The sequence below is a fragment of the Natator depressus genome, chromosome 6 (assembly GCF_965152275.1).
Source record: "Natator depressus isolate rNatDep1 chromosome 6, rNatDep2.hap1, whole genome shotgun sequence".
NCBI classification, from domain to species: domain Eukaryota; kingdom Metazoa; phylum Chordata; order Testudines; family Cheloniidae; genus Natator; species Natator depressus.
Genome location: NC_134239.1, coordinates 2,301,580 through 2,319,839, shown reverse-complemented (window position 1 = coordinate 2,319,839; position 18,260 = coordinate 2,301,580). Strand labels below are relative to the sequence as shown.

General features: G+C 57.0%; 1 protein-coding gene across 1 annotated transcript; it reads right to left on the bottom strand.

Moving 5' to 3' along the window:
• Positions 1–6,398: 6,398 nt before the first annotated feature.
• On the bottom strand, positions 6,399–17,728 carry LOC141988442 (RING finger protein 112-like). The gene is made up of 14 exons (XM_074954231.1): positions 17,679–17,728; positions 16,652–16,734; positions 16,153–16,468; positions 15,455–15,670; positions 15,061–15,198; positions 14,725–14,829; positions 14,498–14,548; positions 13,817–13,873; positions 13,582–13,668; positions 13,291–13,420; positions 13,038–13,168; positions 12,581–12,634; positions 10,660–10,734; positions 6,399–10,040 (listed from the first exon to the last, which is right to left on the bottom strand). The coding sequence occupies exons 2-14, from the start codon at positions 16,672–16,674 to the stop codon at positions 9,519–9,521; spliced, it is 1,905 nt and encodes a 634-aa protein (XP_074810332.1). The 5' UTR covers positions 16,675–16,734; positions 17,679–17,728; the 3' UTR covers positions 6,399–9,518.
• Positions 17,729–18,260: the final 532 nt, after the last annotated feature.

Genomic DNA, 18,260 nt, shown 5'->3' with positions numbered 1-18,260 from the left:
AGGGCTGGCAGAGGGGGAAACTGAGGCACAGAGCAGGGATGGGACACTCCATGTCCTAATCCCAATTCTTGAGTACTGAGTTCCCCAGGGCTCTCCTTCTGTACTGGGGACACCCCCATCCCCACTAGCACTCCAAGAAATGAGCAAACTCTCTGTGGCCAGCACCTCATGCCACAGCCCCACTGCACCCAGAACCCAGGGAGTCCAGCTCCCCTCCCCATTCTAACCCACTCCTTCCCCCTAGCGATTGGGAGAGAACCCAGGAGTCCAGGCTCCCAGCCCCCCCTGCTCTAACCCACTAGACCCACTCCCCTCCCAGAACTGGGGAGAGAACCCAGGAGTCCGGGCTCCCTGGCATTAAACACTGCTCATTTCCGTCTCTGTTGCAGGAGGAAACCATGTGTCCCCAGCAGTCGCACCTGGGGAGAGCCCGCTGCCATCCGCGCCCCCCTCCCCAATGCGGCGCAAGCGCCCCGGGGGCAGCGGGATTTTCAGCCGTTCGGGACTTTTCAAGCAGCTCTCGGGCTTGGCGGTCCGGCACGGCTCGCTGCGAGGGGACCCGAGGGGCTGCGCTGGAGGGGCGGGAGCCGGGCCCCAGCCAGAGGCCGGGGGGTGTCCAGGATTTGCCTTCGGTGCCCCCAGCTGCCGCTAGTTTGAAACCAGCCACTCAAATCTCAGGGGGGTTGTCGGGGGACGTGGGGCGGGGGATAGACTGGAGGGGGCGATTCTGCCCCCCAGGGACGGTCGCTGGCCCCCCGTTACCCGTCCCACAGCTCGCTCTGTTCGTCTCCAAGATTTAATCCTGGGGAAATGAAAATAAAACCTTGGCTGGTTTCTATTTCCTCCTGCCCAGCAGCCAGGCTCTGACCCCGAAGCAGATTGGCTCCCAGGGCGGGGGGGTTGTAGCCACAGGGGAGGATATGAATAGCCACTGGTACGTGGGGCTGGGGGGAAGGGAGCCAGGACTCCTGGGTTCTCTCCTTGGCTTTGGGAAGGAAGTGATGTCTAATGATTACAGCAGGGGCCACTGGGAGCCAGGGCTCCTGGGTTCTATCCCCAGTTCCAGGATGGGAGTGGGTGGGGGGGGGTTAGTGGTTGGGGGGCGGAGCCAGGACTCTTGGGTTCTCTCCCTGCCTCTGGGAGGGGAGTGGGGTCTAGTGGTTAGAGCAGGACAGCTAGGAGGCAGGACTCCTGGGTTCTGTCCCCAGCTCTGGGAGGGACAGGGGGCTAGTGGGTTCGGGGGAGGACCTGGCAGGGCTCACTGTAGACATAAAACTCTTCTATGCACATTCCCTTCCTCTATGTCCGAGCACATTTTGAGAGCAGGTCGGACACACACCGGTCAGGGCTGATCCAGGTTTCCTTGGCCCTGCCTCAATGCCGAAGATGGGACTTGGTGCCCTCTCCAAGTCCCTTCCACCACCACATTTCTCGGATTCTCCTGGAGACACTAAACAGCTTCGTCTCCCACTCCAACGTTTTCACTCCAGCCCCCGGTTCCTTTCTGTGCTTCTTCTCTGCACCCGATTCCCCTCCAAGCCCCAGTTCACGGCAAAGTCCCAGGTCCCCAGGGAAAACCCAGGCCTAATGAGTGTTCCCCCTGCTTTGGGAGGTGTATGGCCAACTCCTTGCACCCCATTCCACACACGACACGGCTCCTCCGTTCTCCCCAGCATCCCACCCACACATGCGGCCTGGAGCCCAGGGCCACAATTTGCTGCAAAACTGTTTTATGTTTGATCACCAGTCGTGGGGGTGCAGCATCCCCCTCAGAATCACATGCAGGGGGTGCTGTGGAGCTGTAGAAGGGGCTACCTGGAAGCCACCCCCCCCCACACAGAGACTGCCCACCTCCCAGCAATCCAAGCCCAGCTTTCTGTGGTTTGGATGCCCCAGTCCTGTCCCCTAGAGGCATATTCAGAGCAGCTCCCTCCTCTCCGAGCGATGGGCTCAGGCTTTCTGCAGACTCAGGCCCATGGGCAGTCAGCGGTTGATCTCCACCCCTCTCTCTTCTGCATCTCTTACATCCCATGGGTAGAGGGGAGCAATGGAGAGAGCTGGGCAGGGATACTGTGATGGGAGGTGGAGGAGGCAGGTCCCAGGGACAGTGCTAAAAAGGAGTAGGACGGGGCTGATGGCAGAGGGGCTGGCGCTCCTGGTCGTGGTGACATAGGGGCTGTGGTTGGGTAGTAAGGGGTGCTTCTGCCCCCACCCACAGAGCCCACGTGGCTACCTCCCAGGGTGGGCTGTCCACCACCAGCCTCCCTCATGCTCACAGCCCAGTCCAGGAGCCAGGTCCTACCTCAGGGTTACCCTAGAAGGTTCCCCAGCTGCCCCTCCCCAGAGGCAGCTGCATCTCAGTGCTGAGGGACTGCGATCAAGCAGGGTCCCCTCAGACCTTCCGCTCAACCCCTCAGCATCCATTAACCAGCCCCCTATAGCCCTAGGCACATGGGCCCCAGCATGGCCCCACCCACATGCTTTGGCCCCACCCCTGGACTGTAGCCCCATCCGGTGACACACCAATGCCTGGGCAGGTATATTACCCCTGCGCCAACTGTCCCCGTGGGAGTTCACCAAGGACGGAAGCCTGGAGCTCGCTGGCATCACGGGTGTTGCGGGATGTTTGGGCCAGGATCGGTTTTCGAGCCGGGGCCCGGAGCAAATGTTGGGTTCCAGAACCGTTCCCGCCGAGCGCAATGGATGGCCATCGGCCCGTCCTCACAAATAGCTCTATTTTGAGCCCCTCCTGTGCCCACCCCGGCCCAGCCGAAAACCTGGAGAGACGGCAAAGCCCCAGGAGCCTAGGAAAGTCTCCCAACAGGGGGGCCTGCCCGGGTCAGCTGAAGAGAACAGCCCCCCCATCTAAGTGCCAGGTGCTCAGGAGAGGGTGGAAATGAGGTGAAACCCAACGGCATGGGGTGCCTGCTTCCACGGAGACAGCGGATCCGTGAGCATTGTGGGTTGACCAGCCCCGGAAGACAAGGAAGTACCACGGTGGGGTCGCTGTATCCCCCAGCCCGCACTGGGAAACAACCCACAGCAACGCGGCTCCTGGCGTGTGGCCCGGCCTGGACCGAGCCCTGCGACGCCAGCGCTGAGGTGGCAAAAGCACAGGGGCAGTGCGGACGCGGGTATCCACAGCATCATGCTCGAGTCATGAGCAAGTCTACGGGCCCGTCCTCTTGGAAACGCAGCCAACGAGCAGAGACTGGAAGAAACTGGGTTTGTTTCGTCTGGAGAAGAGCCGCCCGAGGGGGACACATGGGAACAGTCGTCAAGTATGTAAAAGATTGTTTATAAAGAGGAGGGTGAGCAATTGTTTTCCTTCGTCACTGCGGGCAGGACCAGAAGATACGGGCTTAAACTGCAGCAAGAGAGAGGTAGGTTAGACATTAGTTCGATTGAAAGCAGCCCTGAAGCATTGGTGTAGCCCTCTGCCCTGCGGCAGAGCTGTGTCCACCCAACTTAATCTTCTATTCTCTGGCCCTTCGGAAAATTGGAGTATGTGGGAGGGGTAATTATCATTTGGGGTTGATCTGAAATGAACCCCCCGCCCAAAAAAAGCCCCAAAAGTCGAGGAGGGAAATTGTTTCTGGTCAAATGAAACTTTTCTTTTAGAGAAAAGTTCAATCAGAAAAAAATCAAACCATTTCAAGCTTTGGGAGGATTTCCCCCCCTGCCCCCCTGATCAAAAGCATTTGACACTAAGCCCTGAAAGGTTTCAGAGTAACAGCCGTGTTAGTCTGTATTCGCAAAAAGAAAAGGAGTACTTGTGGCACCTTAGAGACTAGCCAATTTATTTGAGCGTAAGCTTTCGTGAGCTACAGCTCACTTCATCGGATGCATTCAGTGGAAACTGCAGAAGACATAAGCCAAATCTACATTGATCAGCCTTCAGACTTTCACCCAGTGCTACCCTGAAGCTCAGTGAGGAAGGAGGTCTCTGCTACCATCTACTGGTGAAGCGGAGGAAGGGCTGGCATGGACCAGACCTCATTTGCATCTTGGTTACCCCCAGCATTCCAGAGTGAATGTTTTGGTCATTTTGGTTAAAATTCATTGAAGTTTTGGGGCATGGGAAATGAAATTATGGTTATTCCTATTGCGGGATGAAAGGGCAACAGGGCTGTGCTTTATATGCCCTGAGTGAGGGAGCTGACCCTAAGCGTCACTTCAGTCTCAGAGCAGTGGAGGTTGACCACAGGCCAGAGAAATGAGGACTGTGTTTTCTGTTATGGGAATAAGGTCCTGGAGATGGATCGCCTGAGAACGCTCCCAGATGCTGGAATTCCACTATTCTAACCTGTGAGTGGGGGGCAACAAAGTGGGGATGTGGTGTGTTGGAAGACCCTAGGGTGGTGGGTGTCTTACATCACACAGTTTGTTAGGGAAATTGAGGGGTAGGGCATTTCAGTTACTCGCTACACAGATTCTTTGTGGACTGCTCATTGCTATGTATGCCCAAATTAATGCTGCATCCTTTCCCCCCTTACTCCTTGTTTCAGATCCAGGCTCAGCACTTGTCGGAGGGGAAGCGGTTCCTAGAAATCACACTCAGGGAAGATTTTTAGGATTCTCCCAGGTGGCTGGGTGGAGCCTCCTGCCAGTGGGTGTGTTAATTTCAAGAGGAACCGCCTACATATTCAAACCCCACCCTTTGCACTGCCACGAACCCCCAGAATGCCAGTGTCACCTCACCACAGTCGAATCTTCCCCGTCCCCGTGGGAAAGCTAGAGATTGAGAGATGACAGACTGGTCAGGCGACGGGAACAGGGCTGTACTAGAGACACTGAAAAAACCAGGTTCCAGGGTAAATGTCATGATCCTGAAACTGCTGGTGATTTCGGTGTTGCCAGCCGACCCGAGGGAGAATTTCTGTTGGGTGGATGTAGACGTTTGGTGTCGGAAATGTGATGTTTGCCTTCCAAGGCAGCGTTTTGGTCATTTTCATTCCAATTCAAGACAGGCAGAGCCCCGATGCATTAATATTTTGGGGGGGCTCCAACTGGGCGCGTTTCTGCTGACGTGCTTCAGACTTTGCCTGAGACAGAATATGACAACGAAGATTCGCTGGTAGCTACAGAGCACTTCACAAAATGGCCTGAGGCTTCCCTAAGGAAATCCAGAGGCTGTGACAGCAGCCGGGCTCCCAGGGAACGAATCCTTCACCACATTTGGGCTCCAGGGTGAGTTACTCACAGATTAAGGGAAACCCGTTGAATCCAGTGTTTTTTGACGGGTTGGGGAGAGTCTAGGCATCCACAAAACCCGGCCACCCCAGCACACCCCCAATCGGATGGGGTGGCTGAAAGGATCAAAAGCACTTCTGGGGGGTCCGCTGGCTCCCTTTGCAGGACAGCACCCCAGGGACTGGGACCAGTATAGTCCATTCCTTTTGATGGTTTATAGTACAGCAGCCAATGAGAGTACGAAGCGTGCCCCAGCCTCGCTCATTGTGGGGCAGGAGCAAACCTCTTGGAGGGAGATCCCAGGCAGGAAAACAGGGGCTATGGAGTAACCCCACAATCCAACACTGAGAAAGTTCACACCTTTGCTGGGGAAAACAGCAGGATAGCCTGAGATACAATGAAAAGGCTGCAGGAGCATCATGTGTAAGACAGGGGAGGTAATGTGTGACAGGTTCCCCTAGGGGTGCCACCTGAAACTGGGGTACCACTGACCCACCAGCCTGGGCTCCCTGTCCCACACGGCTACTGTGACAAGCTGCAGACGGCTCCTGATCCTACACTTCCATCCGCATTCACACAGGCAGGGACACACACAGCTGCAGTTACATGGCGGCTCTGGCCAGCCTCTGCATGACCCAACAACAGATAATCCCCAGCTCACACCCCCCTGCTGGAGTATAAACCCAGAATTCTACCCTCTCACACTGCACAGGGATCTGGACAAAGTAAACTTATTAATATGTTCGCTCTCCCCTCGCTGTGATGCTGAGGTGTTCCCCAGACACTTCACTGAAGGGCACGCTGGTTTAGATAAAGCAAAAAACAAGTATTACCTATAAAAGATAGATTTTAAGTGATAGCAAACAGCTCAAAGCAGATTTCCTAGCAAATAAACAAAACAGCCAACAAAGCCTAAAATACTCACAAGACTGGGTAGGAATGAGCAATTTCTCATCCTGGCTGATGATACAAGCAGTTTACTGGGTTTGGCTAAGAAATCATATTAGCCAAGGACCAGCACTTCCCCCAATTCAGTCTTTCTTCCTCAAGTGTTTCCAGGAGTGTCCTTGTGTGGGGAGTGAGGCCACTTGATGATGTACCAGCCAAAGATTCTCTACGGTTCCGGCTCAAGTTGCTGATTGAAAGAAAAGATGACCCAGTGTGCTTTCTAGCCATTTTATTACAAGTAAAACAACCCACCACAAATACAAAGTCAAGAAAACAGATCACTGAGACCAAGCCGGTACAAACTCTACCCAACTGACTCAGCCATTCTCCAGTTGAGGTGAAAATAAGATCAAGTAGCCAAATTAGCAGCAGCGATATTAGAATCAAGTCATCAACGCAATCAACAAAGACAAGAGTGGGATGGGGTGCAAAAATGGGGAATGTCATGTGGGGTGTATTAACGGGAAGGTCATATGTCAGACTCAGGAGGCAACTGTCCCCTTCTACTCAGCACTGGTGAAGCTTCCGCTGGCATCCTAGCTCCAGTTTTCATCACCGCATTTTAAGACAGATGGACACATTGGAGAGAGTCCAGAGGAGCGTGACAAACACGATCAGCGGTTTAAGAAGACAGGGCCTATGAGGAATGGTTGAAAGAACTGGGCATGTTTAGGGAAGAGAAAGCTGGGGAGGGACCTGAGAACAGTCGTCCGATATGTCAAAGATTGTTCTAAAGAGGAAGCTGATCAATTGTTCCCCACGTCCTCCAAGGCGAGGAAAAGAACAACACACTGAGTGTGCAGCAGGGGAATCATGGGTTGGACGTCATAAAAACCGTGTAGATCTAAGGCAGGGGTCTCAAACTCAATTTACCTTAGGGCCAGTGCCAGTCCTCAAATCCTCCCAGGGGGCCAATAATGTCACTCATGCGACCCAGACCCTGCCCCCCAAAACTCCGCCCCCCACCTGCCTAAGGCTTTGGATGGGGGAGCAGGTCTGGGGTATGGGACTGGGGGGCAGGCTCCGGGAGTGAGTTTGGGTGCAGAAGGGGTGAGAGGTTGGGAGCTGGGAGGGAGTTTGGGTGGGGGAGGTGGTCTGGCATGCAAGATCTGGGATAGGGTTTGGGTGACAGGTGCAGGCTCTGGGCAGGGGAGGAGGTGTGAATGGCTGGGCTGAGGAGGGCCTACTGGCTGGACTAAGGAGGTGGGGACAGCTGGGCTCGGGGAAGCAGGGGAGGGAGGGGGCACAAAGGCAGGAACTGAGTTGTCAGGGTTTCTTCAACTTTCTACTCCTGGGGGAATTTGTATGGGTGTCTGGACTGTTACAGAAATACTTGCCGACAGGTATTTTGAAATAAATGAAACTGGTGTGATTATATAAGGTTATTTTGATAAATAAAATGTGCAGAAATTTAAACTCTGCGCAGGATTTTAAATTTTTTTGGCGCAGAATTCCCCCAGGAGCAGTTTAAAGCCCTTCCGTTAAACAGAAGTTGCATCTTCCCTGAACCGAATTACAGCTGATGGTTTCTGTGGAGACTTGTCCCAAAACTAGGAACTCACCATGCAAGGTTCGAAGAGTCAGAACTTCACAGTTATTTAGATCTGGGAGATTACTCTCTAGCACTCCCCATGACAGTCATTTACAGGTGCTCACAGACTCACGCACGCACTCATCCCTACATTGACACCCTAACACAGTACCCCAAATATCTTTCCTCCTGTTGGGCACAAAGGAAATTGCTTAAATGCCTCCATTGCTCTGAGACTGTCCTGCACCCAAGACCTGTTGACTGGCCATCTTCCAGCAGAAACCTAACCTCTCCCATTGGACATTTTGCAGACCACAGTCTCAAGTGACTTCTGCTTTCTCTTGTTAGGTACCAAGAGGTGCAGCCTTTGAAAACATGCAGCCCTGAGATTAGGTTCCCAAGGAGTTCTTAGGAAGATAGGACTCAAAGAGCAGGTTAAGGGGTGACTGGATCCCAGTCCATAAGTACCCACCTGGGGAACAAATATTTCATAATGGGTCCTTCAGTCTAGCACAGAAAGGTCTAACATGCTCCGATGGCTGGACATTGAAGCTCAACAAAATTCAGACAGGAAGTAAGGCAGAAATTTTAAACAGTCAGAACAATTGGAATAATTTACCAAGGGTCGTCGCAGATTCGCCATCATTGTCCATTTTTAAATAGAGATGGGAAGTTTCTCTAACAGATCACTCCAGTTCAAGCAGCAATTAATTCAGGGCAGGGTCACGGCCCGCGTTATCCAGGCCTTGGAATCTGTGATGGGAAGGGGCGCTCCCGGCTTACCAAGGCAAAGCCATGATGGAGCCGACCCCGTACCTCACGCTAGAGCGGTCTATGGGATCGTAGGCGCCAGCTGAGGCTGGCGTGGGCATGGAACAGCTGGAGAGTACCCCTACTCGAGCCCTCATTGGTTGGAAACCCTCAAGCCCAACTCCTGGATTTTCACCAGTGCCGAAGGGTGGGAGCTGAGCCTTCCTGTGGAGTTGGCCAGACGGTGTCCCCTGCTCGGCGTGCGTTCATGGGTGTTGAACAGAAAATCCTTTAGCTTTGGATGCTTTTATAGCCCTCCCACAGAATAAACAACGATGCCTGTTTCTTGGATAGCGCTTTCTCTCAGTAGAGCTCAAACCCCTCACCATCTTTCAATGCATTATTATCCTCAGTATACAGATGGGAAACTGAGGAACAGAGAAACTCAGTGACTTGGGCAAAGTCACAGAGGAAGCCCATGGTAGAGCAGGAAACCCAATCCACGTCTTTCTGTGCCCTCTGCCCTGGACCCGCCTTCCCGCTCAGAGGAGTGGCTGGATATCTATCCTCCAGGACCAGACAACACGGCTGCTGCTGTAGGACCTAAGCCAGGTGCCCACGGTCACCCCCAGCGGGTGATCTCGGGACAGGACCGTCGGCAGGGTGTTTCCAAGTGCTTTGTGTTGCAGCCGGAGTGGCCCTGCAATGTTGGAGGAAGGCAGAGCGAGAACCGAGGGCGGCAAGTTAAAGCGAGAAACTCCAGTTGGAAACGAGGCACCCGATTACTCACAGCGCGGGTGATTCACCAGTGGGAAAGCGGTGCGGGACTCTGTCTTTTCCGGATTCCGAGCCAGACTGGCCGCCTTTCCGGGAAATGATTTAGTGCAAAGGAGATATGGGTCCCAAGGCAGGGGGAAGTGGGAGGCATTCTCCAGCCTGGGTGGCAGAGCAGATCAGACGAGAGGATCTAAACATCCCTTCTTAGAATCTGGGGGCAATGGCTCCCTGCTCTGGGGTGGCTTCCGGGGGACGTGTCCAGGCCACGCTGCTGCCCTGTCACCCCATTCGTCAGCCCCAGATTGTGGGGGGGCACGGATCAGATCAGGGGTTTCTCGTCGGATAGATCCTCAGTGCCGTCCTCCTCCTCCCTCCCGCTGCCAGCAGCCTTGGCCCTCTGCCTATCCTTCTGGGCGATGTTCCCACCAACTCCCCCGCCCACACCCCCGCCCACACACATCCCGGCCATGGCGCCCGCCCCAACCCCAATGGCCACCACCTCGGCCATGGCGAGCACCCCAGCCGCCTCGGCAGCGATGACAGCGGCGGCGATCCCAGCACCGGCAGCGCCCCCCACCGGTCCCAGGGCCAGCGCCCCCGCACCCACGCCCGCCAAAATGGCGAATTTCTTGAAGCGCTTCCCGTAGCTCTCCAGGAAGGTCTCGGCCTCCCGCGTCAGCACCGCCTCCAGCTCCGTCAGCTGGGCCTCTTTCTCCGGCGCCGGCTCCCGCATGTCCGTCCGGCACCGCCAGAGCAACTGCCCACGCTGCTCGGCAAACAGCTCCGCCATCTTGCTCGGCCGCACCTTCAGGCAGGTGAACATGTTCTGGGAGTCGCCATCCTGCGCCCGCCGGGAGAGGAGATGGCCAAGAGCGTTAGAAGGGGCAAGCGCTGCATGGACCCCACCCTCCCAAATGAGATGGGGGCTCCCCCTCATGCCGGGTACGGCACAAACCAGGACTGAGATGGGGGGGCCCCCTCATGCTGGGCACACCACAGACCTGGACCGAGATGGGGGCCCCCCCTCGCGCGGCACACAAACTCAGTGAGAGGCCATCCCTGCCCCAAAAAGCTCACAGGCTAAAACACCCAAGGGCAAGATCATTCTCCCACTTTCATAGATGGGGAAACCGAGGCCCAGAGAGTCTCAGTGATGAGCCCAGAGGAGTCTGCAACAGCACCATAAACAAAAGCCAGGAGTTCTGACTCCTGGTCCAGCCCCTGAGCCACCTGGGCCATGACGCCTCCACCACTGCAGCTGGCCACAGGGCAAACTTATTCCCTCCCCCACTCCCAACACCGGTGAAGGAGTTTGAGCCTCCCATCTCGATAGTCATCCTGGGAGTTGGAGATACGAGGTCCCATCTCCTATCCCAAAGCCCACAGCCAGTGGGGTTGGCCAGGACGGTTCCCTGGGTTCCCCTGGCTGGGGCACAGGGGCCCCCGCCGCACAGACTCACCTTCTCCCTCAAAAACACAGCGTGGTCTGCGCTGGCCCTGTCCAGGACTCTCTGGTTGTGGAAGGTGATGGCCATCTGCACAGGGAGGACAAGGCCGGGGTGAGCCGCCGTTTATGGGGCCCTGTCTCCACCTAGCAACTGCAGCAACCTCATGTAACAGAGCGATGCCACTAGCCAGTGTGAAACTACAACTCCCATGAGCCACCACGGCAGCTCAGCCTGAAGCCAGGCACCCAAACTACAAGCCCCATGATGCATCATCCCCTCCTCTATGGTGCATCATGGGAGTTGCCGTCCAACCAGAGAGCTGATTTATGGGGAGAAAAGGGAGCATGCAGAGTCAAACTATAATTCCCATGAGACACCAGATCAAGTATTTCAGCTTTTCATATTTCACCGGAAACTCAAATTTCTCTGCGGGGGGAAAAAAACAAACATTTTCCAACAAGTGTCAACACACGCCTGAGATGAAGCCACCTCTGGGGAGGAGCATATGGCAACAGCCACACACAACACTGCATAGGGATGGGCTCACCCAGTGCTGAGATGCAGCCACTTCTGGGGTTGGGGGAGAATCATAGACTATCAGGGTTGGAAGGGACCTCAGGCGGTCATCTAGTCCAACCGCCTGCTCAAAGCAGGACCAATCCCCAACTAAATCATCCCAGCCAGGGCTTTGTCAAGCCGGGCCTTAAACTTCTTAGGAAGGAGATTCCACCACCTCCCTAGGTAACACATTCCAGTGTTTCACCACCCGCCTAGTGAAAAAGTTTTTCATAATATCCAACCTAAACCTCCCACATGGCAACTTGAGACCATTACTCCTTGTCCTGTCCTCTTCTACCACTGAGAATAGTCTAGAGCCATCCTCTTTGGAACCCCCTTTCAGGTAGTTGAAAGCAGCTATCAAATCCCCCCTCATTCTTCTCCGCAGACTAAACAAACCCAGTTCCCTCAGCCTCTCCTCATAAGTCATGTGTTCCAGACCCCTAATCATTTTTGTTGCCCTCCACTGGACTCTCTCCAATTTATCCACGTCCTTCTTCTAGTGTGGGGCCCCAAACTGGACACAGGTTCCAGATGAGGACTCACCAATGTCGAATAGAGGGGAACGATCACGTCCCTCGATCTGCTGGCAATGCCCCTACTTATACAGCCCAAAATGCCATTGGCCTTCTTGGCAACAAGGGCACACTGTTGACTCATATCCAACTTCTCATCCACTGTAACCCCTAGGTCCTTTTCCGCAGAACTGCTGCCGAGCCATTCGGTCCCTAGTCTGTAGTGGTGCATTGGATTCTTCCGTCCTAAGTGCAGGACTCTGCACTTGTCCTTGTTGAATCTCATCAGATTTCTTTTGGCCCAATCCTCTAATTTGTCTAGGGCCCTCTGGATCCTATCCCTACCCTCCAGTGGTAGGGATAGGATCCAGAGGGCCCTAGACAAATTACCAAATTATCTACCACTCCTCCCAGTTTAGTGTCATCTGCAAACTTGCTGAGGGTGCAATCCACACCGTCCTCCAGATCATTAATGAAGATATTGAACAAAACCAGCCCCAGGACCGACCCTAGGGGCACTCCACTGGATTTCGGCCGCCAACTTGACATGGAGCCATTGATCACTACCCGTTGAGCCCGACAATCTAGCCAACTTTCTATCCACCTTATAGTCCATTCATCCAGCCCATACTTCTTTAACTTGCTGGCAAGAACACTGTGGGAGGGGGAGGAGCAGCTGGGGAATAGCCTCCCAGCAACACGACACGGGGATGGCTTGCCCGACATGAGATGCAGCCACCTCTCGGGCGAGGCAGCAGTAATAAGACAAAAGTAGGCTACAGTTTTACATCGGAAGTGAATTCAGGAGGAGGGACACACGCCTTGACCAGGTCAGAGGCAGAGAAAGGCAGAGAAGGTACCTGAGCGGGAGAGGAGAAGCCGAAACAACGTTTCTTCATCAGATCAGAGAATGTCTGCAAAGCAAGCACAAGAAATCACAATACAGACTCCACAGGGCTTAGAAAAGTGGGAACATGGGGATGGCTCGCCCTGCGCTGAGATGCAGCCACCTCTGGGGCAGGGCAGCTGGGGAACGGCCATAAGACAACGGTGGGAATCAGTTTGGAGGGGGAAATGAAGAACTTCCCTGGATGATTTAGGAAGGCTCGGTAGAATCATCCAAGCTGGGATTCTGCTAGGCTGTAAATACAACCCTCATTCTTAATTAATGAAAGTTCAGCAAAAAGGGCTAAGCCCCCACCCTGCTCCCCGCAGCACAGCGCCCCCTAGCGCCACCATGGGGTATTGGGGCCAGCGCTGACTGCCAGAGGAGAGCGCCCCCTACTGAGACCCCATGCCCAGCTGGCCAATCCCCACCTTTATCTTGGCAGCGAGCTGTGACCCGGTCACCAGCGCCCCGTGCCGGTCCCTCCAGACGTGTTGACCAGCTGAGTCCACCAGACCGGTGACGTAGTCCCTCAGGCTGTCCCGGAAATCCTCATCCATGTCTGCAAAGGGGAGGGACATGGCAATGAACCCAGAGCCGGAGCGTTCCCCCATGGCCCGTTCCCCGGCAGAGACGGAGACGCCCCGTCGTGCAGGCTCAGAGCCGCTGTCCCGGAAACTTTACCTCTCAGGCATCCCTGGCTTCCAGTCATGATCCGCTTGCCAGGGAAGGGCATCACGAAACAGTGGGTTTTGCTTCTGCTCAGTGCTTCCAGGGCCTCGGGGTGTTTGCAAGGGGACCTTGCCGCCAGCATCTGCCAGAGCCGGGGGAATCAGCAAAGTGAGACACCAACGGAGGGAAATACTCCAGGACCCATTCCCTGCTCCCCTGAGCCAGCCAGGCCCTTGCCCTTTGGCCAGATCGGAGCCAGCACCCCCCAGAGGGCAAAGGCCCCGTGTCAAGCCCCACAGTCACCTGTCGGACGTCTCTCAGATGCTCCTTCCCACCGTCCGTTCCAAGGACCAAGGAGTTGCTCCAATCCCGCACCAGCACGTCTAGGTGCTGCAGGGGAAACAGGACAATCTCAGGAGGGGAAGGCTGAACCCCTCGGGTGTGGGGCAGGGAGTGGCTGGGGCAGAAGCATCCCATGCAGTGGGGTGAGGGGATTGCATGGGGCAGGGTGGAGGGATGGGGGGGAATGTCGTCTCACCTGAATGGACTCCAGCCCGTATTCCTTTCCCACCTCTTCGGCCACGTGCAGAAACATCTGCAGAGAAGAGAGAGCAGGGGGCTGAGATCCCTGGGGCAGGGAGGCAGCATGTGCCCTGGTGGCAGGTGGGGGTGGAAATCCTACCAACAAACACCCCCCTGCCAAACACCCACCCACCCACCAACCTGCAGCTCCAGCTTGGTCTGGGTCTGTTCCACGGGTCCCAGGGCTTTCCCCCTCTGCTGCAGTGGCCAAAGAGCAGAACTGCAAGTCAAGGTTCTCCTACCCCCTGCCCGGGGCTCCGTTTGCCCCCTGTGCCCACCGACGGTAGGAGCAGAATAGATCAAGATGCCAAATATTGAGATGTTCCCAGAGTCCTGGCGAATTCCAGACCCTGGAGCAGTGCAGAGTTTGGGCCTTGCTGGATACGACCCCAGGACTCCTGGGTTCTCTCCCCAGCTCTGGGAGGGGAGTGGGGTCTAGTGGTTAAAACAGCGGGGGTGGGGGCTGGAAGCCAGGACTCCTGGGTTCTATCTCTGGGTGTTCCACAGACTCCCCATGTGACCTCAGGCAAGTCACTGATTCTCTCTGGGCCTCAGTTTCTCCAGCTGTAGAATGGGCAGACTACCCCGTTGGGGCTGTAGGAGAATGGCACCACGTCCTGCCCTCCTCCCCCTTCACCTCCAGATATTCTAGATCGGGGTCCTTTAGCTGGCTGGAAACATTCAGGATCTGCAAGTCATCAGAGAGGACAGGGTTAGAGACAGAAACCAGCACGACCCTCTCCCCCAGCACAGCGCCCCCTAGTGCCAACCTGGGGCATCGGGGCCGGCCCTGGCTGCAATGGGAGAGCGCCCCCTGCTGAGCCCTGCCCCGTTCCCTGCAGCACAGCGCCCCCTGGTGCCTACCTGGTAGGAGCCAAGCAGCATGGAGAGGGCGGAGAGTTTCACGCTGGTCTCCGTGTCTCTGGCGATGTCCATGGAGCCCTCGGTGTCGACCAGCAGCACGGCCACCTGGGGGGGGGAGCCACGGGCCGGTGTCTCACGCCAGCTCCCCACTCTGCCCCCCACATGCCCCAGCACCGAGTGTGAACCAGCCCCTGGGGGGCACAGTGTTCCCTGCCTCCCATCCCAGGCCCAGGTCACCGAGCCCACCCAGCCTCTGTCTGCTCTTCTCCCCCAAGTAGAGATATGCTGCGGTCACTCGTCCCCCCACCCCATTTCGTCACCCATCTTCCCACTCACCTGCCCCCCCTCGGAGGGGACCCAGAAGGGCTGACTCCACGCCCACACCCCCTTGGTGACGCTGCGGGCACCAACTCGCCACTCGAACCCCTCCAGGGGCTCCTCCTCCCGGCCCATCCAGGATCCATCCTTCATATCCTGGGGGGGGGGGGAGAAGAAGACATGGGGGGCAGAGCAATTAGTGCGCGGGGGGAAAGGGGATTGTGAGTATTTTATTAGCAGGCAGGTAGCATGGGGACCAGCGCACTGGAAAGATGATAGACAGGCAGACTCAGGCTGAGAGAGACACACAGACAAGGGTCTAGACGGTCTAGTGGGTTAGAGCAGGGGGGGCGGGAGCCAGGACTCCTGGGTTCTATCCTTGGTTCTGGGAGGGGATCAGGGCTGCACTCACCAGGCTCCGGAGCCGGCGCAGCAGGTAGTTCAGCAGGAAGGATTTGCCCCGGCGCTGCTCCCCGATGATGGACACCAGGCAGACGGGGGCATCCCCCACCCCACCCTGCTCCAGGCAGCGGCTCAGGGCCTCCTCATCCAGGCTCAGGCCCCCTTTCTCGTCCAGACACACCAGCTGCACCGGGCGCCCCGGCTCTGGTTGAGCCCCCAGCCCCTCCTGCAGGGACAGAGCAGGATCAGAGCTGGGACCCCACCCCTGAGCTGGTGAGTCCCTTCTCCCCCGGATCAGAGCCCCATTCCCACCCCCTGGACCAGCCAGTCCCACCATGGGCCACATCCAAGCCAGTGCCCCCTAGAGGGGAAAGGCCCCATGTCCCATCCTCTCCCCCACACTTCCAGCTAGTCCATGTCCCCTCACCGGGGCCCCCGTGTGGAGTCACAGCCTGTTCGCTCAGGGCTTAATTTCTTATCAGCAGGTCTGAGCCCTGAGTGCTCAGCTCCCCCCTTAGCAGCCCAGAGACCAGAGCGGTTGCTAAAGGGACACAGGAATCCCCTTAGCCGGCCTTCCCCCTAACCCCAGGGCCCCAGCGTGGAGATAGGGGACACCGTGCTGCAGGGAGCAAACATGCAGCTGTTCCCCCCTGCCCCGCCCCAGAGGTGGCTGCATCTCTGGACCAGCCTCAGGTGGGCTGCACCCACCTCAGGGCTCGCTGTCCCTGTTGCTGTCAACGTCTCTTCACGTGGCAGGTTTCTGATTTTCTCCACCAGGCTTTTCAGACGTGTGTCTGGGGTAATCTGGTTCCTGGAGCAGGGAGCCCGGCACTCGGGGCACTGGTACCCCCAAGCCGAGACCCCGCTCCAGTGAGCCGCGAGGCAGCCCCGGCAGAAGTTGTGGCCACACACGATGGAGACGGGGTCCTCCAAGATGTCCAGGCAGATGGAGCAGGTGACGTCCTCCTGGAGTCGCTCCACCATCCCCTCTGGAGTTGCCTTCGAGGAGGGGGATGGGATCTGCCTGGGAGACACACAGCAGGGGGCCTGTGAGCCAGGACTCCTGGGTTCTATCCCAGCTGGGGGGGGGCATGGGGCAGGGGATTGGGGTCTAGTGAGGGGAGGGGGCTGTGAGCCAGGATGAGGGGGCTCTAGCCCCAGCTCTGGAATGGGTTACACCTGAATTGGGTGGGACTGGAGCGCTTACCCTTTATTATTTGCATTTCCCATAATGCAGCGGGTGACAGGCTGGGCTCCAGTTGACCAATCTCCCCTCCTCCTGGGCTGGGACTAAAGCCAAACTCTGTTGGAGAACTGAGACAACAGGACACCAATGCATAAACCCTCTCACACCCCCTGAGCTCAGACAGAAGGGCTGGCAGAGGGGGAAACTGAGGCACAGAGCAGGGATGGGACACTCCATCTCCTAATCCCAATTCTTGAGTGCTGAGTTCCCCAGGGCTCTCCTTGTGTACTGGGCACACCCCCATCCCCACTAGCACCTCAAGAAATGAGCAAACTCTCTTTGGCCAGCACCTCATTCCACTGCACCCAGAACCCAGGGGGTCCAGCTCCTTCCGTCTAGCGATGGAGAGAAAACCCAGAAGTCCAGGCTCCCAGCCTCCCTGCTTGAACCCACTAGACCCACTCCCCTCCCAGAGCTGGGGACAGAACCCAGGAGTCTGGGCTCCCAGTCCCCCCTGCACAAAACCACTAGCCCCCACTACTCTCCCGGAAATGGGAAAAGAACCCAGGAGTCCTGGCTCCCAACCCCCTCTGCTCTAACCCACTACACCCCACTCCCGACCCAGAGCTGGAGAGAGAACCCAGGAGTCCGGGCTCCCTGGCATTAAACACCACTCATTTCCGTCTCTGTTGCAGGAGGAAACTGCGCGTCCCCAGCCGTCGCACCTGGGGAGAGCCCGCTGCCATCCGCGCCCCCCTCCCCACCGGGGCGCAAGTGCCCCGGGCGCAGCGGGATTTTCAGCCGCTCGGGACTTTTCAAGCAGCTCTCGGGCTTGGCGGCCGGGCGCGGCTCGCTGCGAGGGGACCCGCGGGGCTGCGCTGGTGGGGCGGGGGCCGGGCCCCGGCCAGAGGCCTGGAAATGGCAGGGGTTTCCCTTCGGTGCCCCCCAACTGCCGCTGGTTTGAAACCAGCCACTCAAATCTCAGGGGGGTTCTCTGGGGACGTGGGGCGGGGGATAGACTGGAGGGGGCGATTCTGCCCCCCATTACCTGTCCCACAGCTCGCTCTGCCAGAGTCCAAGATTTAATCCTGCGGAAACGAAAGTAAAACCTCAGCTGGTTTCTATTTCCTCCTGCCTGGCAGCCGGGCTCTGACCGCGAAGGAGATTGGCTCCCAGGTCGGGGTGGAGCCACAGGGGAGGATATGAACAGCCCCTGGGAGGGGAGCCAGAACTCCTGGGTTCTCTCCTTGGCTTTGGGAAGGAAGTGAGGTCTAGTGATTAGAGGAGGGGCTACTGGGAGCCAGGACTCCTGGGTTTTATCCCCAGTTCCAGGAGCCGGGGGGGGAGGTGTCTAGTGGTTGGGGTTAGGAGCCAGGACTCCTGGGTTCTCTCCCCAGCTCTGGGAGGGGAGTGGGGGCTGGTGGGTTACAGCAGGAGAGCTAGGAGGCAGGACTCCTGGGTTCTGTCCCCAGCTCTCGGAGGGCCAGGGGGCTTGTGGGTTGTGGGGAGGACCTGGCAGGGCTCAGTGTGGACATAAAACTCTTCTATGCCCATTCCCTTCTTCCATTTCCGAGGACAAACCCATTCATGTGCCGGCGAGGGACGGCTGCAGGTCCTGGCTGGGTTCGGC